Below are 25754 nucleotides of genomic sequence, written 5' to 3'. Positions count from 1 at the left end.
TTTTATGGTCGTCAATGGACTTCCAGGCATATTTTCTTACACTTTCTCATTTGAACAGTTTCTGAAAATTGTGGTTTCAAAACTGAACCTAAAGCAAACTGAGTGTTGTTTCTAACTGACTACAAAACCCACAGGAATTGTGCCAAAAGGCTTATTTTCCTCAGACCCCTGCCAGTCTCCAGAAAGCAGAAGCTACAAGTCTTTCTAGGTAAATATAGTCACTTCTGACTCTCCAGAGTTGCTCTGTCGCCACTCTGCCTGCTGCAGATGGAAATGGACTAGGCTGCATCACATGGCCTGAATTCATCAGGGCTCCTAATTCCCGAACAGAGGATGATAAATGATATGATCAATAGCCTTCTTCCCCTGAGTCGATGGCACTTGTGGTCACAAATCAGGGGGCTGCCCCAGTAGCTGGTCAGCAGCCTGCCTGGCTATATACACTCAAAAAGGCATTAGGCTCCCCTGCAGTGTTCCAAACTGGACCTTTTTGTGCCCTTTGGCATATGCCGTAGAACTTCAGGGAGAAATCCAAAAGTTAGGAGACCAATTTAAGCTTTCTATTAAGAAAGAAAAGTAGGTGAGCCATGTTTTTCCTGTGAGAACAGTAAGATATTAAAAATACAGATCCTTGAGGTCTTGTACATCAGAGAAGTAATACAAAACTTATGAAAACCAAAACCCTAGATCCCCCAAATACCACTTCTTTGTGGTGACCAGATTGGAAATAATGTGGAAGGCTTAGTCAAAACAAAAAAAGCAGCCTCTGCCTTATTATGAGCACACCTACAAAACAAAGGCTAGGGCAGATGAGAGATGCAGATTATAAAGAATGTTCCCTTTGATCCTTTTATCGCTGAAAAGTACATTCATATAATTAATTTTCTAGGCACCCAATATAGCCTGACGAAAGTTTCCTACTTACATGAACTGATTGGACCATAAAGCACTTACTAAGATACATGGCGCAGACAAATGCAGCGGGGTGGAGGGAGATCCAGCAAGACCCAACTTTGCTATAAACTATAAAAAAAGAAAGCAGCAAGGAGTTGTGCCTTGTGGTTCAATCCAAATTTATTCATTTGAAAATATTTATATATCATGCCAATGGATATTAAGTTAATTATTTCAGAATATTTTGAATTTAGAGATAGGTTATATCTCTCTAGCCCCAGCCCAGCACAATTCCAGACATTTGGTGGCTTTTAATAAATGCTTGTTTTAAAATCTCAAAATATAAATCCAGGCTGTTTATTTTCTTATTAAATTTATGTTAGAAAACCTCAATTATGTGAAACAAAGTATAATAAAGAGATGATGTCCAAACAACTATAAAATATTTCTTTTGAATGAACAAAATATAATATTTTTAAAGATTTTACTTGTTTATTTGACAGAGAGAGAGAGCCCAAGCAGGGAGGAACAGCAGACAGAGGAGAGGGAGAAACAGATACACCCCGCTAAGCAGGGAGCCCGATGTGGGACTCAATCTCAGGACCCTGGGATCATGACCTGAACTGAAGGCAGACACTTAACGACTGAGCCACCCAGGGGGCCCTGAACAAAATATATTTTTACAAGAAATAGCTAAATTTTAAAATAGAACTTTCTGGGGCACCTGGGTGGCTCAGTGGGTTAAGCTGCTGCCTTCGGCTCAGGTCATGATCAGGCTCCTGGGATCGAGTCCCACATCGGGCTCACTGCTCGGCAGGGTGTCTGCTTCCCTCTCTCTGTCTGCCTCTCTGCCTACTTGTGATCTCTGTCTGTCAAATAAATAAAATCTTAAAAAAAAAATAAAATAAAATAGAACTTTCCAAGGCACATAAAACAATTTTCAGTTACATGTGAGACAGTTTACATATGCATGTTATATATAAATATAAGCTGTTAGTAATGTATTCTATATGTGGAAAGACTTCTAGCTTCTGCTTCAAAGCCTAGAATCTTCTGGCTACAATCTCAGGAAAACAGACCTTCCAGAACAATTTCTATGATTTTTGCAGCCAAGTTAAAAACACTTTCAGATTGCTTTAGATTCAAGAAACCACAAACTTTAAATACTGTTCAAATGAGAAAGTATAGGAAAATATAACTGTAAGTCTATATGAGGAATGTAAGCCACTAAAGGCTCTGAAAGACCAGTTGAGTTGTTTCCTACAAATGGTATAGATATGGATGATGGTGGGGTGGGGGATAGTAAGTGGAAGACAGACCCAAAGAGAAGTGGGCCTCTCCCTTTATCTGGCAGAGTGTGAAGATGAGCCTTGAGATCATGGGGAAAGGGACATACAAATATGGATTTACACTTCATTCTTCCCCGACATGGTCAAGAGAATGGGTGCAAGAGGCTGAGCAGCACAGCTGTGGAATAAAGTTTGAAAAGACTTCTGAAGAAGACAGCAAATTAGCTTCTGTAATCTTTGTTAGCCTATTAACATTTGTCATTCATCTTCCTTAATAGCTTGGACAATGATGCAGTATTGATGAGGTCTCTAATTTCAGCAAGTGTCAAAGAGAAACAAAAGGCATGAACTATTTTTTCTTAAGTATAACCAGGAAAACCAATAACAAATGAGCTGTCTCACATATAACTGACTTGGTTTCAAAATTGCTGTGTGTTTCTCAATGAATCCTACTTTACAATTTAGCTGTGTCTTAAAATTTATATGTTGTTCATTTAGTAGAGTTATTTTATAATTGGAAAAGCTTCATCTTTTTCTTTCATTGTTATACTTTCACATGACTGAGATTTTCTAACATGAATTTAATAAAAACAATAAACAGTCTAACTGCATAAATGTAGTTTCCTTCTCCCTCCCTCGTCTTTTCTTTAGATGCTAAACTGATTTTCTCTTAAACAGTAAAAGCCTCAACTGAAAAAATATCCTTTCTCTCCCCATCTTCTCTCCACTTGGGTCAGGCGGTGCTGCTTCTTATACACGGTCCTTAGAGGCCAGCTACCTAGAGATGCCTTCTGAATATAGTCTAGCTTAGATCACATTAAGATTGCAGCTTGTATGACAGGTATTGGTGAGGATGTGGAGAAAGGAGAGCACTCCGGCACTGTTGGTGGGAATGCAAGCTGGTACAGCCACTCTTGGAAACATTATGGGGGTTCCTCACAAAGTTGAAAATAGAGCTACAATCCAGTAATCACTCTACTAGGTATTTTGTATCCAAAGGATACAAAAACACGAATTCAGAGGGATGCATGCATCCCAATATTTATAGCAGCATTATTTACAACAGCCAAGTTATGGAAATAGCAAAATTGTCCATCGGTTGATGAATGGATAAAGAAGATGTGATATATATGTATGGACACACACACACACACACACATACACACTAAGGAATATTATTCAGCCATAGAAAAGAATGAAATCTTGCCATTTTCAATGACATGGATGGAAGTAGAGAGTGTAATGCTAAGTGAAATAAGTCAGAGAAAGACAAATACCATATGATTTCTGGAATTTAAGAAACTAAACAAATGAGCTAAGGGAAAAAGAGAGAGACTGAGAGAGAGACAGATAGAGGAGACAAACCAAGAAACAGACTCTCTTACCTATAGAGAACGAACTGCTGGTTATTGGAGGGGAGCGAGCCGGGAGAGGATGAAGTAGGCGATGGGGATGGAGGAGTGCACTTGCTGTGATGAGCACAGGGTGATGTACGCAAGTGTTCAATCACTCTATTGTACACCCGAAACTAGTATTACACTGTATGTAACTAATTGGAATTTAATAAAAACTTTTAAAAATTAAACTTAAAAGATTTTAGCTTGTATGTAGTGCCCTAGGTATCTAGGCATTAACTCCATCAGTTAGTTGTCTTTTCATGCTCATAGTTTCCAAGCAGGACTTCAGGAAAATAAAGGAATTTTGAAGTGCCACAAGTGGACTAGAAAGTAAAGATGGTCTTTGGCCTTGCTCCTCCTCGCACCCATTTCAGTTGCCTTCTGCCTTCTTCTGTCTCCTGAAAGGCAACCAACCTTCTCAGGCCGCCCAGTCTTGGTCACACCTTCCCCATTGATGTTAACATTTTTATTTTATTTATTATTTTTTATCATTATCATCATTGTTACTGTCATTATTTTGATTGTTAACATTTTTAAAGGGACAGGGATGTTTGGAGCTGATCAGGATTCTTAAACAAAATAATACCCTCCCAGAAGTTGAGTTATGTACCTTGCCAGGGCCCTTCCCAGCACTGCCTCTGCCTGGCCCAGCGAACAGTCACAAAGCTTCAGGAGCAACCAGGGCTTAAGTGTGTCTCATTTTTCACTGAGTCTTCCCATCCTTTTACCATCTACTACTCTCCATTAGCCATCTTTCTCTCCCACTTTTAACCACCCCACATCGCCACTATCTTTTTCATTCTTCTGCATTCCTGCCCCTCCCCCCTTCCATTCACACACAAAAAAGTTTTAAAGCTCTTGAAAATAGGGCTTAGACTTCAGTGTCACGTAAGACAAAAATGCTCTATCAGAAAGTATTTGCTGGCTCAAGGGAGGAATGGCATCAGTGAGAGCTCCCGGGGGCTATCCTCAGGTTCCTCTGCCAGGTAGGACCTTTAAGGAATTGGGAACCAATGGGAACATTTGAGGAATACCTGCTGGTCAAAGTGACAGCAATGGAAAAAATAATTATATAAGACATTTAAGGACCAGACAACTATTCTGGCCAATATTTACAACATGCCAAAAGGTAATCTTTCAATATGGGAAACTTGGTCCCTATATGGTTATGGAGTAAGCAGAAACTAATTTTGATGCTTAGCAATTGACTTTCCAAACATAAACAACCACAAAAAGGGGAGTGCGCTCCTTAAACTAGACACAACCGAATTTCCCTCAGAAAACCAATACAGCAGATGAAAATGGGCTAGACAGAAATATTTTAAGAAATAAAGTGCTTTAAGTGTTAAATTCAAGTATTAAGCTATTAAAAAAGGAGCTTTCAAAAACAAGTGAAATAATAAACAAAAGGTGCACTTCTAAACCCTTTCAAGACACAGCCACTAACTCTTTCACTGGAACCCAATCTTTAAAAATATATAGACCTGGAGTGCCTGGGTGGCTCCATCAGGTACATGGCTGCCTTTGGCTCAGATCATGATTCCTGGGTCCTGGGATGGAGCCCTGTGTCTCAGGCCAAAAACCCAGGAGTCAGCTCGATACTTGTCTTTCACGCACACAGTGATGTTTTGAATCTTTCTGCCAGGCTCATCTGGCATCAGATCCATTAGCGCTTCCACTGCTACCTTTCTCCACCCAAAGCCAGAGTCCTTCTGATGGCTGATGGCCCATGAGGCCCCATGTGGTATGCCTCATGCTACCTCTCATACTTCATCACCTGCTACTCTCCCCTTGACTGCCCTCCAACCTCACTGCTTAGCTAGCTGTTCCTCACATGCAGCAGCCATGTCCCCACCCCAGGGTCGATGCACTGGCCATCTCCATTCTTCACTTCCTTCAGGTCTCTGCTCAAACATCACCTCCTCAGAGAAGCCTTCTTCAACCAATTCCTAGAAAGATTAACCACCCCAACCTTGGTGCTTTCTATCCCTTCTGTACTTTTTTTCATAGCACTTATTACTACCACTCAATTTATTTTTCATTGTCACCTCCCTCTTTCCCCATGAGAATGTAGGCTCCAAAAGAGCAAGAGCTGATTGGCCATCCCCGGAAGAGAAAGTTCTTTAGGGAATTCCAGGAGACTGACAAATGCCCTTTCACTGCCTTTCAGGTGGGATTCAAACTATTCCACTACCTTCCAGGCAAAGACACTTCTTCCTGATTCCTGCACAAATCATTCCACTTCCTCTTATTTCTAGAACTGAACAATATTTGTCGCTTCCATTTACTGGGCCCTTGATACTTTCAGAAAAGAGCACTTCTAAGGGAACAAGCTCTGGAAGGCTTTTTGGCAATTAATGAGCAAACTCTGACGTCAGCAGAAGGATTCTCATCAATGCTATGTTCAAATCTCTCTACAAGTTGGGTTATACATGCCAGTTGTGATCACTGGAGCTAGTTGATTTAAACTTTTCAGGCTAGGAGTGTGGCAACGAGTGAAGCAAGCCATAGGCGCCAAGTGGTTAATTACATTCTCATGACTAATTGCAGGCAGTTCTGTATCATCTTCTCACAGTGGAAATAACATCTAGTCATTTGAGTGTTCTCCCAATTTCCCTTTCAGTTCTCCCAAGGTCAATGAAATCCCTTCTGGGTAAAGTGACCATTCTACTCTATCCATTATCCCCATTCTCTAACAATTATAAGGAAGCTGTTCTCAAGCTTTGTGAAAGAGTTTTCCTCTTTACATTTCTGTCTCAACCAAACATTTATAAAAGATGCTTTCGTCAAATCCTTATTTCTCCAAATTGCCTAACCTGAATCTGGAAGGCAGGACATGCTGGCCTGCCGAGTAATTCCTTAAGCAACCTCCCCTGCCCCTGAATACACTCTGCACGGGTTTCAGGCCCTCTTTCTGTTTTCTGCCTTCTTTTGAATAAAGCTACCGAACTCAGGACACCAAACAGAAGATGCTGGCAGGGCCACCGTTGTAGTGATGAAAATAGGATGAGAAAGCAACAACAGGACCCCTGTCTAAGGAAAGCTTCCTGAAATACCAAGTCATCCCAAGATGGAAACATGGGAAGAACTGATTCCAAACCTGCAGCCTCATAAAGCTGTGGAGTCAGGTCTCTGGAATCTTTCTCCCTCAAATATTTAGGAGAGAACAAGTTCAGCCCTATATACAACACCTCAGAGAGGAAGCGGGGAAGGATCGCCTTTCACTTAGAAGGTTATGAAAATACTGCAGTTTTCATCCATTAACAGTTTCTTTGGCAGGATCCCCCCACTGCCACCACGCTGCTCTCTCAGCCTCACCGACAGATGTCCACCAGCTGGTCCAGCTCGGGGCAGCTGCACTCGTACATGTCCCGGCAACTCGCATGGCTCTGGTTCATTAACTCTCCCAGCAGCTGGACCGTGTCGTCAGGTGCTTCTTCACATATCTTCTTAAACTGGAGCACCCGCGCGGCCTCGCTGTACACGTGCTTGGCCCGCTGGTAGAGTTTGAAGATGGGCACTTAGGAAGAAAAGGGACAGGGAACAAGGGGAGACATATTTACCGGACAACCCAGTGCAAGGAAAAGTCGTCATTGAGGACTTCCATTTCTATCTTCATTCTCAATATCTTAGACTTTAAATAGGTCTCTCTTTCACCAAAAGAAATCTTCTTATCTACATCTGTCCCTTTCCAAGTCAGTTTTACTTTTTTCTTGATATGGAATACAGTCTCAGAAGAGAAAGAGACTAAGCTTTCTTCCCATCATTCTGCACACAGAGACGTGTGCACACATGTGCATGCAAACTAACTCATCCCCTTGGGAGGGGGAGGTGAGTTGTACTAGGCACTACCTATACCTCAGACCCTTTAGAGGCATGACTGTCTCGTGTCATTCTCCTCACAGCACTGGGGGAGTGGCAGCCTGATCCTTGTTAAACAGATAGTAGGCTGAAATGACATGCCTGAGGTCACACATCCAGAAACTAGAGAAGCAGAATATCAATAAGGATATCTGATCCCTGGGCCACATTCCTTCCACTGTGACCCACCAGAAAGGAGCACTGAAAATGCTTATGCTGGCATTTCTATTTATAAAAATGTATCCTAGAGATAAGCACAATTACTTACATATGTATACATACACATATACATGTACAACAGCATTATCTATCATAGCAAAAAATAGGAAACAACTTAAATGTCTAATAACAGGGAACATTTTAAAAATTAAGCTACATCCATTAAAAAATGTTACCGCTATTAGATACTCAAATTCTAAGACAATTTACTTATGGGAAATTATTCACTATCAAGTGAAAAAACAAGATACACAACTGTACATACAACTGATATTAATTTTGCATTCACATATATGTGTATTTATGTAAATTTTAATTTCTTTGTTTTTAAGATTTTATTTATTTGAGAGAGAGAGAGGTCACAAGTAGGCAGAGAGGCAGGCAGAGAGAGAGGGGGAAGCAGTCTCCCTGCCAAACAGAGAGCCCAATGCGGGGCTCGATCCCAGGACTCTGAGATCATGACCTGAGCCAAAAGCAGAGGCTTAACCCACTGAGCCACCCAGGAGCCCTTAATTTCTAAAAATTCAAAGAAAGCATTAAAATATTAACAGTTGTCATCTCTGTGGTAATTAAGGGTGATTTTATTTTTCCCTTAACACATTTCTATACTTTCTAGATTATCCACAATGACGCTGACTTCAGTTACAGAAACACATCCTACTGCGATGGCTTAATAATGATTATACACTCCCTTGAATAACAACTGGGACCTTCTTACCGTTTTCAGTCTTGCCGAAGTGGCTGAGGGGGTGCTGTGGGCCTGGGGAATTTGTGATTATATGGAAGTGTACCCAGTCTACTGGAAAGAGCCAGGTCTGTGAATCACAAGGTCTGTCATTTCTTCTCAGCTCTGTGACAATTAGCTGTACCCAGTTGCTACCTCTACATGGTTCTATTTTCCCATCTCTAAAACGAGGCTGAGAATTACTTCCGGATCTAACATTTCATGATTCTATGAAGATCTCCTTCCAAGCCTTTCCCCTTCCCCCATGTTGTTAGATGTTGTAAAGAGGATGCCGTGACTATTACCTCCTGTCTGCACACTCAGTTCTACTCTCTGCTCTACCTCAGGAGGCTGACAAGTATGATTATACCCCCTTGGTTCCCTTGCTGTGTAGACTAGGGAAAAGGAAGATCCTTGAGAAATGGGAGGGAAGAGAGTAGGTCAGAGGATTTATTCCCCAGCTCCCTCCTTGCAGCTGGTTCTGCCACTCCACTGGAGGACAATGAACATCCTTTCAGGGTGGCCTTTTCTACATGACTTGATCCTCCAGTGTCAGCCTGCAGCTTCCTCTCCTAGACTTTTACTACTTTTTCAGAGGTGCTGTCACAGTTCTCTTACAAACGAATAAATTTTATTAAAAGTTTCAGGTCACATTTTTTTCCCTTCCACAGCACTGTCCAACTCTTGGAGACTGAGAAAAAGCCAGCCATGGCTAGAGGAACCTAAGCCATTCTTAGGATCTGTGTAAAGTTCAGTAAGGGTGCAGCTACCTTTCTATAAATTAATAAAAAAAAAAAATCAAAGTTTTCTTTCAAACATTCTCAATTCAGTCATATTTGGTAAATTAAACTTATAGTTAACTGCTTGCATTAATGAAATGATGCAAATTCTTATTAATTTTCCTGTCCTTTTTCAAAGAGGATCTAAATTCAGTCATCAAATCTAGTCAGTTCTTTTGCAACATGTCTTGTAATCATCCCTCCCTTATATTGCCACTGTCATCACCCAAATTTACACTTTTATTCCTTTTTCCCACTTGAACTATTTTGCAGTAGTTTCTAAATTGATATCCCTGTCTTAATCTCTCCTCCCTGCAACCTCCCTTGAGGATGACGCTGCCAGACTGAGCTCCTGACAGACAGCCTTACTCAGCTACTGCCCCAAACCTTCTGCCTCACCAGTGTTTCACAGAATTCAGATTCCCGCCCTCAGCACACTCCATCCCAGCAGGATGTCTTCCCTCCAGCCAAACTCCCCTACTCTTACCCAAACACTCTTTGCTTCTCAGCAAAATCATTTCCTGTCCTTTCTCTCAAAATTTTACCTGTTTCAGTTTTAATTTTTTATGCTCAGAGAAGCCATGATGGCGCCAGCTGGAAACTGGCTCTTGACTCTACACTGCTCTTGCAGTCCATCATTAAATTCTGTCCATATTAAATTTTCCCAGTTGTTTAAATTTCAGTTGATTTACACCAGGATCTGAACAAAGGGGACACATTATGTTTCATTGTTATATCTAATAAGTTCCTTTTAATCAAGAATTCACAGTGACTTTTGATAGTCTGGATTCCCAGTGTCATGTATGTAAAATATAGGCACATTTCAAGGCTATAGCCCGGAATAAAACTCAATATAGTCCAGTAGGGACAGTATGCTTGAGTTTTTCTTTAGGATTACATAGTCCTTTAGGATGAAATATTTTCCACTGGGATTAAATATTCTAAAATAGAAACCATCCAGAAAGGTGTTTTTTTTTTTTTAAATATTTTATTTATTTATTTGAGAGAGAGAAAGAGCACAAGCAGGGAAGGGGCAGAGGAAGAGGAAGCAGCTTCCACTGAGCAGTGAGCCCAATGTGGGGCTCAATCCCAGGCCCCTGGGATCATGACCTGAGCCAAAGGCATTGGCTTTACCAACTGAGCCACCCAGGTCCCCTTAGAAAGGTCTCTTATACTAAACCTTAGGACTGGTGTTTTGCTTTGTGACAAGAAACATTCAGAATGCACCGAGCAGATGACCAGAACCTCACAAACCTGGCACCTTCTCAAATCTATTCTCCACTGCACAGTGTTTCACACAAGATTTCTGAGTAGGCACATCTGCCGAGGACTCTGGCAGGGCATTCTGAAGGTACATGACAGACCACCATGGCTCACACCCACCCCCCCACCAAAGGTAGTAACTCCAACAACAACAAGGGAGAGGGCAGAAAGGGCATCTGGTTTCAATTGTATATAAAAATCTTGCCACAGGCTACAAAAGATTTGGAGACCACCCTTTGGAAGGAAAAGCAGTTCTGTGTTGGCTGGACATCACAAATGCTCTTTGGATCCAGGATTCTGGCTTGTTATGTGCTGGCAATTCATCGGGTCTCTTGTTACTCAGATACCAAAAAATCCAAGAAAATCTGAAACTTTATCCACAATAGCTTTCTTCCCTGTCCAGTGCACTTTAAAATCGGATGTTCCAACTGTCTATAAGTTCTTACAATCCTTGAGAGCAATTATTATATTAAAAGATGAAGGAAGTTGTTTCTTACTATGTTCACCACATGCGTGATGACTTCCAAGGCAAATTTAATTTAAGAATATAACACCAGATACTATTAATGTCCTATCCTATCATAGGAAATTTGAGGCTTCAAAGCAGGACATACCACATAGACTTTGAAAGATTGACTTTCTCCAGCGTGAATCTTAGATAATGACTGAGTCTAATCCTGAAATCGTGACACAGAATCTAAGATCTATCTAAATAATCATGACCATAAACATTTAAACTGCACAAGCCGCTGAATAAATTCACTTGTATAATAATTCTGTTAGCTCTAAACTTCCCCTTCCGTCTGACTTCCTAGGTCAGTACACTCACCACATGAGCTCCTGCCGGAGGCCCAGGCATGAGCTGTTTTGTTAGCCTGGAATGCTCCTCCCCTTGATCTTGACATGGCTGGGCCCCACATGTCATTCAAGCCTCAGCTGTCACAGCTTCAAGGAGACCTTCCCTTAACTCCAGAGTAACTCCCTCGCATATGTATTCTCTCGATTCTATTTTATTCTCCCAATACTTACTACCATCCCAAATGTCTTGCTTATATATATTTGTTCATCAGTTTGTGTTTGTTTCTCACCACTAGATCAGCCCTGGGAAAGCAAGGGCCTTCCTTGTCTACAGAATTTCACTTTTGCATCTTCAGCAGCTGAAATAGGGTCTGGCATACCATGGGGGCTCAATAAATGTTCACTGAAGGAATGGTCAGTTTCTTGTCTTCGTGGCAAAACTTGGTGAAGTAAACAATTATGGGACAAATGCAATAGACAAGACCTACTATTTTGGCAGTTTATGCTTACTAGCAACTTCACCAAAAAAAAGTGGGAAAAGCTGACTAAAAGAAGATTAAAAGAGAATTAGTAAACTCCCGTGTCCAAAGTGTACCTAATACGCATTATCACAGATGACAAAATTGTTTATATTGTGTTTTGCTTCACAGATGTAGAAGAAAGGAGATTTCTAAAACATACAAGAAGTGTTTCAAATAAAAGGGAAGGAAGAGAAATAGATCATCAAAATTAGTTAAGATAATTTTTTTCTGTTAGACAATCTTTGTAACAAAAAGCTGTCTGCTGCTCACTTTTACCTTAAAAGGATGGCCACATAGCTTATGATCAGAACCCATCTCTAATCAATGGATCTAAAAAGGGGAACAGATGATTGGTTCTTTTGCTGTCTCTTCAGTGAGAAAGGATGAGAAAGAGTCTCTGGTAGAGGTAACACACCAGGCACCATTTCCTCATAAAAGCTCTAAGAGCAGCTGATCAACAGGAGATGGGGGGCATGCCTATTCAATTTCTAAAAGAGTCCCACTTATTTAATCTAACTCAATTTTTTTTTTTTTTACTTACAAGACTTTTTATTACCTCATCTTCTACTAAGAGTGATGACAAAAGGCCTGAGCAAGATGGCCATCGAGCATCAGTCAACCAACAGTTCTTATTGAGCACCTGCTATGTGCCGCATACCATGCTCCAAATGATAGGAAAGACATGTGGAATAGGAGCCCTGGATATGAGGAACTCAACAACTCAGTTAAACAGAGAAAACAAGCTCTGAGACCACTGACAAGTGATGAACTGCAGGAGACATGCAAGTGCCAGAGCCGCTGAAGGTGCACTAAGATGACAGGGTTTGGGGGAGGCACAACAGTAATGGGAAGGATCACAGAAGAGCCCGAACCACAGAGCTTCCTTGTTACAAAGAAAGGATAACCGAAGGCCTGAGCTGGGAACAGGCAGAGTGTGTTTACAGACCTGAAGAGAGCAAACTGACCAGAATCTGGGGCAATCTCTCAAGGAGGTTGTCCTCACACCTGAAGTTTTAACTTCCTTTGCTACATATGCTACACAAAGGTTGCAAACTAACAACCCATGGTCCATATCCAGCCCCAGTGATGCCTTCTCAACCCACGTATTGTTTTCCAAACTGGGAATTTTTAATATAAGAATCTGGATTTCTGCTTTCCCTTGAAAAACTGAAGCCTGGCAGCACTGAACCTATATTCTTGCACAAATGTCATTGGCTGGAGCTGAGGAGCAGCTATCCCTTTTAGACAGAATACATACACTTTATTTCTACACAGTTCCCTCCATTCCCAATTTTCTGATACTCAGATTGCTTCACTAGTTTGCATGCCTGCCTGGTCCCATAGGTATATGCATGTTCTCTTTTAACATAAAGCTCTCTATTATAGGAATTCTTGGCTAGAGAGGGAAGAGTGGGCAAACCAAGTGAGTCACCATGCCATAAGGAGCCATGGTTACTAACAAATACCCCCCCTTTGGGTGCACTGATAGTTCCATATTGAACTAAACTCTGTGTTTTAGTAACTTCTACTGATTGGTCTTAGTTCTGCTCCTGAGAGCCATGTAAACACAGCTCTGAGAAAAGCTCTCATGTCTTGTGTTTTTTCACACACTGATGAGGACACCGTTTTCTCTGTTAATACTGAGGGAACACTAATGAGTAACATGAGCTCTTTACCCTCAGGAAGTAATAGTTTAACAAAAGACAAGTGTTGGTGAGGATGTGGAGAAACTAGAACTCTTGCATACTGTTGATGGGAATGCAAAATGTGCAGCCACCATGGAAAACAGTACAGAGGTTCCTCAAAAAATTAAAAATAGAACTACTGTATGATACAGCAATTCCACTCCTGGGTATACATCCAAAAAAACTGAAATCAGGATCTCAAAGAGACGCTAGCACTCCTACCTTCATTGCAGCCCTATTCACAATAGCTAAGATACAGAAGCAAACTAAATGTCCACCAGTGGATGAATGGCTTTAAAAAATGTAGTATATACATATAAAAGAATATTATCCAGCCTTAAAAATGAAGGGAATTCTGTAATATACAGCAACATGAATGGACCTTGAGGATATTATGTTAAATTAAATAAGACAAAAAGCCAACAAAAGAAGGGTAAGTACTACACGATTCCACTTACAGGAAATAGCTAAAGTCATTAAATTCACAAAATCAAAGGCTGGAGTAACAGTTACCGGGGGCCAGAAGAAGGGGAAATGGGGACTTACTAATCAACAGACATAAAGTTCAGTGAAATAAGATGATTATCAAGTAAGATGTATAACAATGTACGTATATTCAACAATAATTACACTTAAAATGCATTAAAAGGATAGATCTCATGTTAACTGTTCTTATCACAGTGAAAAATAAATGAAAATAATTTTTAAAAATTTTTAAATAAAAAAGACATAATAGTTTACTAGAGAAAAATCACTAAATAAGGACAATAAAGGCAACAGATGTTAAGGCATCTCCTGAGAGCTAACACAGAGGCATGACTGTAAGAGGTTGTCCTGATGGACTGACCCAAAAGCAGAGGCTAAGACAAAGCCTTGGGTGCAGGTAACAGAAGTGTAGGAAGCAGGAGCAGAGGAGTAAGGAAAGGGAGATAGGAAAGAAGAAAGGCCAACGGAGGGTGGCAAACAGAGCACCACTGTGGACAACTCAGGGCCCAGTTGCTCAGGGGCCTCTCTGGAGAACCATGCAGAAGGTACATCAGAATAGTCCCATCAGCAGATGGGAAGCCTGAGGCATTTGTCCACAGACATCCCCATTGTTGCCCCCAAAGGGGTTCACTTCTCCACAAAGACGTGCCTGTACAGTGCAGCTACCTTCAGTGGCTTTGAAGAATGCCCCAAGCTGATGAAGACACGCTCACACCAGCTGCTAACATGACATGGCTGCTGGCAAAGCTGGAACCAGGTGAGCCATGGGGAAGGAGCACAGAGATTATGACCTTCACAGAAGAGGTGAAACCAGCTGAATTTAAAAGATGAGCAGGTACCCAGAAAACCCACTAAAAGGTGGGGTAACGAGCCAAGAAAAGCACTGGGAATTTAAGGCAGAAGGAACATCATGAACAAAGACACGGAGATTAAAAAACACGAGGTACTTTTAGAGAATCCACAGTACTCAGCTGTAACTTGCACGGAATGAGGACAAAGAGCAGAAGCAACAGGAAACTCAATGAAAGAGAAAACTGAAGCAGTAGACAGAGGCCGGATCATCAAAGTTTTGTAAGTTACCCTAAATCGAGGTATTTAAATTTTACCCTGTAGGTAAGTGGTTCTTGGCCCTTTTAGAATTATAGAAACTTTCCAGAGTCAAATCAAAGCTAGAGACCTTCCCCCCATCTGAATGCACAAATATCCAAAATTCTATATATGGTACAACACAGACACAAGATTGCATAAGGCTATGCTTGGATCCAGGTTATAAATTCCAGCTAGAAATAAAAAACCATTATAGGCTTTTAGCAATTATGTCAGTCAGGATTCCTGTTTGTAAACAACAGAAACCGATATGGACTAACTTAACCAAAAAAGTAATTTATTTTAAAGATATTGGAGAGCTCACAAATTCTATGAGACATAAGCACATGCCAGGACACCAGGAGGAACCTGAGCCCCTTGCTCACACCCAGATGACAAGTGACCTAGGAGAGGCAAATCGGACCCGATGCTAGGTAGCCCAAACTAGGGCACCCACACCCAGCAGTGGTGAAATACCGTGACTCTACTAGCAGTGACGCTTTCTCCTCCACAGACCAACCACCCAGCTTCCCTCACACAACTGGATTTCAAGTCTCCTTCACTGATCAGTCCTGCTAAAAGGGTGGTTCTCCCAGTGTGCCCTAGGAGTCAGTCTGAGGAGCGCCGAGAACTGGAAATCTTTCTCATGTACGTATATAATGAATCTTTCTGAGACTGTCATACCCCAAAACACTTTGCTGGTGTTTGGGCGAGGAGCTAAAAGCAGTTGAGTCCTCAGTTGCCTTTGTACCCCCATGGAACTACACGCTACTGGCCAGCTTCTTTTCAAAACAAAAGGCTCCACTGGGCTAACCCAAGAGTTGTTTTCCAAGAACAGCAACCCAGAGGTGGATGGGGAAAACCACTTCAGAATCTGCTCTGGAGTCCTCTGTTTTCCTATGCAGCAAAGTTACAATAAGTCCCTGCTCTGAGGCATAGAGTCTTTGGACTATTTAAGCAAGAGAATGGAAAAACACTATATATTCCTCATTGAAGTTGGACTGTGGTTTCAAACTTATTTTCCTAATAATAATATTTTTTCAGAAATGTGAAGTTTCTGAAATGGTCAAACCCACAAAAAATGAACTGCTGTTTTCAGCCACATTAGCATCCCATTCCCATGCTGCAAACACTAAATTACATTAGCATTTTACATTTAAGAGGAAAAAAATCTTTACCTGCTTTTAAAAGCAAAACCACAGAAGAGAAAAAAAAAATATATATATATAAGCACTTTCAACACAAACCATATTAATCCATGGAAAACTACATTCCAAGAGTCATTTGTGAATATTTGCAAATCCACAACATAATGCCATCTTGTCTGTGGAGAGTAAGGACATCCCACATGTTTCTAACTTCCCTTGCTCAGATTTCCAAGAGCAGTGAGAGCCAGCATTGTCAGCATCATAATAAACTCTACTTCTCTGACCTTGAAGGCTTTGCCTCACTCTGCTATTGTCACCCACACCTGTATTTATACTCTGGCAACACACAAGGCCCCTGTTAATTCCAGGGCCATTCTGATGACGACAGAGTCCCCCTAATTACTGTGTTCCCTTTTAATTACAGTCATCATACTCTGCTTTAGGAGGGCAAGGGCAAGGGCTGGGCTGTCTTCATCTTTATAGCAGCTAAGAACACTGTCACAGTCACTTCACAAGTCTAGATAGGACATCAGACTCGAGATACCTTAACAACAGACCCTGTGCCCAGTGGACTCAAAGCCCCAGACTTAATTAAGCACATGCCAAAACACCAGGAGGAACCTGAGGCCCTTGCTCACACCCAGATGAAAAGCGACCTGGGAGAGGCAAATCGGACCATTCAGCTGCTACGGCAGGAAGCAAGACCCACTCTCTCATCAACCTACACACGTGAGATTTCCCTAGGAAAGGGGCCTGGATGCCTAGGTAGCCAAAAACTGGCACCCACCCCCAGCAGCAGTGAAACACTGTGACTCATTAGCAGTGGTGTGTTCTCCTCTCCAGACCCTAGAACCTAATAAAGAGTCTTGAATGTAACAATAAATTCTCAATAATTCTCAACTAATTCTCAACACATGTTCACTTCTGGCTCCCACCCCATCAACGAAGAAAGAATCTAAAGCTAGTTCCTGGATGAGCTGCATTTTTGTTTCCCTCTCTTTCTTGAGCAAACTACTTGCCCATGAACTTCCCAGAACATCCCTAAAATTTTGTTCTTGGAAAAAGTGAAAGGACAAGACAATTTCAAGGCATTTGAAAAGGGGCCTCCGGAGTTGGGAAGGAGTCTTGGTCAATGCAGAGCTGAATGAAGAACTATGGAAAACAAGGGTCACACTTGCCTAGAGCTGGCCTGTCCTAATATTTTAGCATAAATGGAATGAGCTCTTGTCTTTGCTATCTTCTATTAATTGAATTACGGGGGGTGGGGGAAGAGGAACATGAGGGAGCAAAAAGGACAAGGAGAGGCAAAGGGAAACTGTGTTTATCTGAGAAATAAGTACTATATTTTCATCAGAGCACTTCAGCATTTATCTTATTGTTGGGTTATGCTGGCCTTACTGATCACAGGCCCTAGCACAGTGCTTGGATAGTTGCCCTGCAGTTGAGTACTTATTGAATAAAGGAATAAAAATTTACCCCTATTTACTCATATTACTCATTATTTGCCATTATGATCAAAAGTAGGAGTCTGCCAAATTAGAAGAGATTAAGCAAGTGAGAAGCTCTGTCACCCACCATGCAAGACCCACCTGCTTGCATGGGCCGCTGCCCAGAGCTTGCTTTTGACAGGGATGCACTAGCTCAGACCAGGAAGGTGACCTGGACACGGCACAAGGAGGAGAGTGAGGGAGCTCCAACGCAGGCTAAATGGGACCCTCCCCTTAATTTCCTCATGGCAAGTACTGAAGACAGTAGACCCACACTACAGCTGGGCTTTCCAAAATGTGGTGTGGTATTAGGGAAGAGAAAAGGGGTGCACTCTCACAAACATCTCATGAGGTGTTCCTATTCTCCAGGGGCTTGCAACATAGCCGGTCATATCCGGCAGAGACAGATGAGGAGGATGCTGGTTCACAGAAGCCCGCGATTACGCACATGTTTACGCAGCTAGCCCCCTGTGGCCCAGCGTGGGGAGTAAATGCACGCAGGCCTGAGTGGGTCTGTTCTCTCTCTGTGTTTGTGTTTACACACTTGTTCATAAGCCAGCTCCATGTACACATTAGTCTCTCTCCCGTTATCAGATTCTTTTTCCCTTTTTCTTTGTCTGACAGCTCCCTTTTGATTTGCATCCTCTCTGCCCCCTTTCCCTGTTGGACTAAAACACAGAAAGGAAGTATAGACCTTGCTATTTTGGGTTAATCGAGTAGAATTTTATATTCCTTGTTCTTAGAACATTTTAAAGTTTCTCATTAAAAGACTAAATGTTACTGCTATTCCCAGGGAGGAGGTCTCCGGTCTTTTTTGCTGCATCAATAGCCCTTGCTAGAATTAAGGCTTCCCAGCAGCACGAACGGACTGCAGGTGCTCATTCCTGTGTTGTCTCCCACCCCATTCCTGCCTGAAGACAATATGAAGAACCAGCTTCCTCAAGAGTTAAGAGAAAAAAAAAAAACAAGCAATGCTATGTCTCTGCCCTTGAACATAAAGTGGTCCTATGTCATGCTCTCATCAGGAAATCTGCAGCACAAATTAAGATCAATCAAGATTTCATGAGGCTAAAAGTATGAAGGTCTAGATAGACACAATGGGCCATTATTTTGTTGTCATTAATATTAAAATTTGGTAATAACCTGCTCAAAGTCCCTAGATCCATACCTAGTTACTTCTCTAGACCTGTGTGGAAACAAACTGGACACAAATTCATGTGGAAAGGAGGAAGTACACAGTTTCTAATTTAGAAGTTCTTTTTTTTTTTAAATTTTAATTTTTTATTTTTTTACAAACATATATTTTTATCCCCAGGGGTACAGGTCTGTGAATCACCAGGTTTACACACTTCACAGCACTCACCAAAGCACATACCCTCCCCAATGTCCATAATCCCACCCCCTTCTCCCAAGCCCCCTCCCCCCAGCAACCCTCAATTTGTTTTGTGAGATTAAGAGTCACTTATGGTTTGTCTTAGAAGTTCTTATTAGAACATTTCCTTCCACCTAAAGCTAGGTGCTTTGAAAAATAACAAAGACATAGGAGGTACACAACTGATTTCAAACAAGAGATGTTTTCCTGGACCATACCCTAAGACTCTAGAAAAACAGTCTTCTGAAAAGAGTCTGTGTGAACTCCACTAGACAAGAGAAAAAGTGACAAGCCAAGAACTAGGAAGGATTTCACCAAAGTGCAGATAAAATGCCTGTGAGAGAAATGTGCAACATAAAAAGAGATCACAGTATGTCTAATTTTTAAGTGAAAATACTTGGAATTTGGTCAAGAACAATATTCATTGTCCCAGATGTCTGGAAAGAAAGGCCAGTTTCATAATTTTACATGAGCAAGGAAATTGGCTCTCATCACTAAGATTTGATAGGATGAGACTCAGAGCTACACAGCACAGGAAAGTGTGGCTGTCATTAGGGATGTCTCTAACATGTTCCCCATGCTCCTAACACATGTTAAAACAAACTGCACTTCCCCACCCCCACTGAAGTTCTTCACATCCACGTGCCTTACTGGAGCCAATGAAATGAGTGTAGGAGTGATGGTGTCACTCCCTAGGGGATGTTAAAAGCCAGTGAGTGATTAGCAATATTCCCCTCCTCTGGCCACAGGAATTATGGACAAATGTATTGAGATAGATCCCCTGCTCCCCCCATCCTTCCCCCTGCCCCCCTGACACGGCTGGGTCCCTATATGTCTCAGATGAACAGAATCCTCTGCTGCCTTGAGTTGAATATGCGGAGAGAAGATACTTTTCAGGGGTCAAGCCACTGAGATTTTGGTCTTGTTACTAGAGCATAATCAGCTTGAAAACCTCAATACAGGAAATGGTAACTTTGACCAAAATAAACAGATTTAACTGTAAGAAAAGCAGCTTTGAATACAAAGAAAATACTTTCATGGAAACTTAAAACTGTGAAAATGAAAGCAAAAATAGCAAAAAAGTAAAAGAGGAATGGCAAGATTCTGTCCTCTTAGGTAGATGAAGACTATACAAGGTGTTTGCTGAATCTAAAGCAGCAGAGGGGCAACATGGCACACAGTGAGACATCAGCTGTCCTTCTACCCACAGAAGCTTCATTCTTCTCAAAACAGAGGGTATTAAGGAGGGTACATATTGCATGGAGCACTGGGTGTGGTGCATAAACAATGAATTTTGGATCACTGGGGGAAAAAAAAAACATAAAATTAAGTTAAATTTAAAAAAAAAAAAAAAAACAGAGGGTCTAGTAAATTCACACCTGACCCCTTGCTGATTTCACTTCTCTGAAGGTAGAGATACATCCATGATAGATTCCAGCAAAAGGAATACTGAGTAATGTCAAGTCACATATCCTAGACTTAAGAAAAACACGTATTTTTCCTTTCTTCTCCTCCCTCTCCCTTCCCTTGAGGCAGCCAGGAGTGGCATGGCCTACAAAACCAGAGTCAAAAAGGCATATGGGCTGAGAAGTAGCCAGGAACTACAAGGTCAGGCCCAAGGAGGCTGGCAGGGCTGGGACCAAGGTGGTAGTCAGGGCTGAGCAGCCCAGGGGCACCAGCAATGCCAAGGCCAAGGAGGCAGATGGGGTGAAGAAGGTAGCTGGCAGGACCAGGAAAGATAGTGGTTATAGGAGAAACAAGCAAATAAAAAAATATATTAAGAAAGATGAAAGGCTTTTTTTTTTCATGCCTCAGTGGTCTAAGCTGGGACACCAGGTGCAATAGCAGCTCAAGTACCTTATCACTTCTCTGCCAGCTCACCTCACTGGCATGGAGCAGCAGTTCAGTCCACAGCACCCCCGTCCCAATCCCACTGACTCTCCTTTCAGCCTCTCTGACTCTTGGGCCAAGTACATTTTCAGCTTCCCCCGAAGGACACTGGTATCATCAAAGTTGCAGGCCCAGAGGTGGTGAAACTCCTGTTTCTGTTCATCCTCATGGGTTCCTGCTTGTCCCTACTGCTCCCCACTTCACATCAATCATCACTGCCTCACTGTCTTTCTTGTCCACTTCAGGTTCTAGCTCCTTATGTACTGTTTAAACAGCTCGTACTATTACATGTGGTCAGATCTAAATAATAAAACTCTTTCTCTCTGATAAAAGCCTGATATAGCCCCACATCAGTGGTTAAGAGGGAGTGCTTACATAGAGGGAGGGCTCAGGAATCACTGCATGAGCTTGAATCCCAACTCTGCCACTTTCAGCTGTGTGACCTTGGGCTAGTTAACCATTCTGTGCCTCAGTTTCCTCATCTGTAATATAGCAAAATCTTGAAACCTACCATACAAATGTTCCTAGCAGCAAAAACATCTGAAACCAATCTTTATCCCTTATGTTCCTCTAAACTGAATCTATGTAGCCTGTGCTCTATTTCACTTACAGAGATTTCAAATGTTTTTTTTTTTTTTTTTTTTTTTTAAAGATTATTTATTTATTTGCCAGTGATAGAGGGAGAGAAAGCGAGCAAGCACAGGCAGACAGAGAGGCAGGCAGAGGCAGAGGGAGAAGCAGGCTCCCTGCCGAGCAAGGAGCCCGATGTGGGACTCGATCCCAGGATGCTGGGATCATGACCTGAGCCGAAGGCAGCCGCTTAACCAACTGAGCCACCCAGGCGTCCCAAGATTTCAAATGTTTTAAGGAAAGTCCAGTGTGAATTCAAAGACCACTGTCAAAAACACTGAGATGCAAGACAGAATGTTCTGTTGGCTGCAGAATATTGATATCACTCTTTGTTTATAGAATGAAAAAGGAATATTCAGCATTATTAACAGTTATGTCAATGAGCACAAGCCTAATTTGTATTGTAATGGAAAATGTATTTGTATTTCTCTTCTAAACAGAATTTCAAACAAACAAAAACAACATCTACCAAAAAATTATTTGTTCCCCAGGAGCTGCCTAATTTGGGGAGTTTGATTGTCATATCTCAACAGTATGAACAAATTAGGAGGGTGGGGTGGACCATGTTAAGGGTGAAGGCATCAAGATTTGAATGTATGTGTCTGAAGGTGTTTATACCAGTTTCCATGCTGGAAAAGGACTTTCATGCAGGTACTCTAAACAGGAGGACAAGTACAGCAAATATTTTAAAAGAACTTAGATAGTGTAAGTGCTTACAACATAGTAAGTACTCAGTGTTAGATGTTGTTAATACCATTATTACTATTAATACAGGATGAACAGAATTTTTTTAAAAGCTAGATATAACACCCTTTATTTAGACTTTGAGTTCCTTGAATTGGCCTCCACCTATTGCTTCTCTATATGGAGAGAAGAAGATTCATTTAAGTCAGTCTTATTCATTCAGCGAACATGTGCTAGTCATTATGGAAATACAGAGGTGCACAAAAATCCTCGGAGATGATTCCTCGTGGCTCATATTTAGTTGCTGTGACTCTTCAAGGGTTTATCTCTGGGAAATGCTACTCTCATAACTACTGTGTGAGAGTTTCATAGGAAGCTGGAAAAGTTGCTTCCAGCTTGCTTTCATAGCTGTAAGTCACCAGAGTCCATGGGTCTGCTATTGTCAGGCAGGTAGATGTCCCCTTCCGCCTTCCCCATACCAGGTATGGTCTCCCTGAATCTAAGGGCTCGGGACCCAAGCATGACCTTCCTAGAGAGAGGAAAACACTCGTCCTCAACACAGAGGATCAGAGTGTCTGACAGAAGTCAATGTTTAGTCTCGCTGATCTAACAACTCTCTATCACACTTCATCCTCTCTTACCAGCCATGCCCAAATCACATTAACATGAGATACTTGGGGAACTTGAGGGTTTGAAGGTACAGAGTATGAAGAAGTGGTCAAGCTCATAGATTCATTCTGTCTCAGTTCAAGATGGCCAAATATATTTAAGACTACTGTAAGGGTCAACTGCTCCTCAAAACGTACCTTCAGAATTTGTTTCATTCTTAGCTCTTTTAAAAGTCTCATGCCAAGGAGATGAAAATTCCAGAATTCTCCCACTTTTGTGACTCCAGGGTGGTTCAGGAGCCTTGTAGGATTAGGGGGAAATTCCTGTCAGTGGCATAGGCACTGGCTAGTACACAACACAGATCACTGGTGTGACTCCAACACAAGGATACTGGGTGTTCCTACAGAAGTTGAGAGTTTTAAGATGTCATGTCTTTAAAATCATATATATAAGGTATATTCACATTCATGTTTAGTTCCTTAAACATTCAAAAAGGGAAGGCAAACCAATAAATAGGGGTATATAATGCACAGAGGAAAACCCACAAAGGAAGCATTATCCCCAAGTGATCAGAGATCAAAGTTTTATTTTCCAGGAAAATAAAGGCCCTTTACTCCTGGCATGATCCTGCCCTCTGTGGCCAGATAGTCAAGAAGTCAACAGGAACTGAGCAACAAACAGAGAGGCCAGATAGAGAGGGAAAGGGAAAAGGACTAAGTGAAAGCTAATTTTCCCCACACTTGATTTCCGAAACAACTTAAAGCATATCTTTTGTGCATAACAAAAATAGTTACTTGATTTATCCTTTCAATACTTTGTTTCATAAGAATCTATTATATTGTGAAAATGAAAACAATAAACAAAACTGAAGGATTCATTTTATTTGGCATTATTGGAAGTCCATCACCAGATTTTAAGGACTTCTGCTCAACCAATATCTGTAAACTCTAGAAAGGTCTATATTTTCCTTTGGCATTTCTTCTAGACTTTTCATAGAAAACTTTTCTTCCAAAATTCTTAAAGAACAATTAAATGCATTGAGGTAATAGAATGTAGTGCCTGATAGCTTATAAGCTATTTTTAAAATCAATTTCCTTAATATCTGAGAACACTTAATTGGAAAATGAGATTACTGACCAACTGACTGTTTTTATTTTATGAAGTACCTTTATATGTTTCCATCACATAAAAACAAATCACTTTTCTTACGCCTTACTGAGATCATCTATGAGGACCACACTTCTATCAAATGAGAAATTCCACAGCACTTCTCGCAGTTCTTCTATAATACAACTCATGCACGTTCTGGTTAAGTTGAGTTTGCTCCTTAAATTAAGCAAGCTACTGGATGCCACATGATCTTAGACTCCTAGACCAAAGCACCAGAATGGGAAAGAGCCAAAAGGAAACTCTTCAACCACAAAGTAACCTACGTTCATCACCTCTCTCTGGTTCCAAGAAAAAAAAAATTAGGGCCAACCAAAATAAAGTCAATATTATCTGATGGTGCAGGGTTGCTAAGGCCAGCTTATTAATATGAAAAAAAGAAAGAAAAAAAAGAAAAAGAAGAAAAAAGAAAAAAGAAAAAAAAATGAATAGCAGAAAGAGAACTGGGTTAAATCAGAAAAGAAGGATTTGGGATCTGGCTTTAGCACTTAACTTGTAAATCTTGACAAATCCTGTACCTCTCTGACCTTACTTTCTTCACCTATGAAATGAAGATAACCATGTGGCCCAGAGTTGTTGTGAAATTCAAACTATATGATGCAAGTGAAGAGGAATATGTAAACCATAAAGCAAGTAACAACACTTTTTTTTTTTTTTTTTTTTTTTTTTACTCTAGACGTCTTCCTAAAGAGCAGTCAATGTCAGTGCCCTGTGCTTGCTCGAAAGCCTGATTATTGCCCATGGCTTTGGAAATCACAGGATCCAAACAAATTAGCCGGCAACTGGCCAGCACTTTTGTCACCCATGGTCCCAGGCAGTTACTAATCTAAGCATTGAGACTCATGTCCAGCCCAGCACAGCACATGTGAGCAGCAGGCCCACCCCCGTGCCAGCCATATGTGCTCACCTCTCCTGCTTCTGACCACAGCTTCGTCTTTTCCTCGTGGTTTACACCTTTGGAGACACCTTCCCCTCCCTCAAATCAGCCTGGCCCCTGAGCCTCTAGAAACCCACACACCATATCACACCCTTAGATTCTTCCTACCTGTCGGGAAGGCCTGGCAACTACTACTTAAATTACTCCTCGCCAGTTCCTAGCAATGGACTGTGGCCATTCTAAACAATGTCTAAAGGATTTGAGGGTTTTCCTTTGTGTGTTTAATTTTAATGGCCTCTGAGCACTTCCAAATCTAATTATTAGAAATTTGGAAAGAGAAAACAACAATTGTCCATGAGCCTTTGGAAGTCTGGCTGGCTTAGCAAAGGCTGTGAGCTACAGTTTGATTGTAAACATCTCTTCCTACACTGTCACGTCACGGTCCACATCTCCCAACGTACACTCATAACCAGGTAAAGAAACTAATTTTGGCTGAAAGAGAACAGTGGATTCCACATCCCTTTGAGAAGGGCCTGGATCTCCCTGATGAGAAAAATTAGTTCTAGTCGAAACTAAGTGTGTTAAAGTGTATGCATCCAGATAAAGAGCGGAGGCACCCTCCAGAGTCTGCTGCTGGGGTCCTATGTCATCTCTGTGCCCGCTCATACAATCTAAGTGCAGCACCACCTTTAGTAAGAATCGCACCATCTAAAGGGTTAAGAGAAATGTTTTCTTGAGGTCTTAGACAGACCGAAGCACAAACTCAGAAGGAACAAGGCAAAGATACAACAGGATCTTGATCCCTAAAGTAAAAGCTGAGTGCCAAGAGAATTCAGCTGGAAATTTGGCTAAAGTTAGATTCAGAAAGTAAATCAAGTGACATGAATC

General features: G+C 41.4%; 1 protein-coding gene across 8 annotated transcripts in view; it reads right to left on the bottom strand.

Annotated features, from left to right (window-relative positions):
* Positions 1 to 25754, bottom strand: part of GALK2 (galactokinase 2) — a 105247-nt gene that overhangs the window by 2251 nt on the left and 77242 nt on the right. For all 8 annotated transcript variants that reach the window (XM_059181491.1, XM_059181490.1, XM_059181492.1 and 5 more), the window contains one exon: positions 6899 to 7100. In XM_059181491.1, the coding sequence (XP_059037474.1) occupies positions 6899 to 7100 (202 nt within the window). The remainder of the gene's footprint in view (positions 1 to 6898; positions 7101 to 25754) is intronic.

This window comes from Mustela lutreola, chromosome 7 (genome assembly GCF_030435805.1).
Source record: "Mustela lutreola isolate mMusLut2 chromosome 7, mMusLut2.pri, whole genome shotgun sequence".
Classification (NCBI taxonomy): domain Eukaryota; kingdom Metazoa; phylum Chordata; class Mammalia; order Carnivora; family Mustelidae; genus Mustela; species Mustela lutreola.
This window is presented reverse-complemented; position numbering and strand designations above follow the sequence as displayed.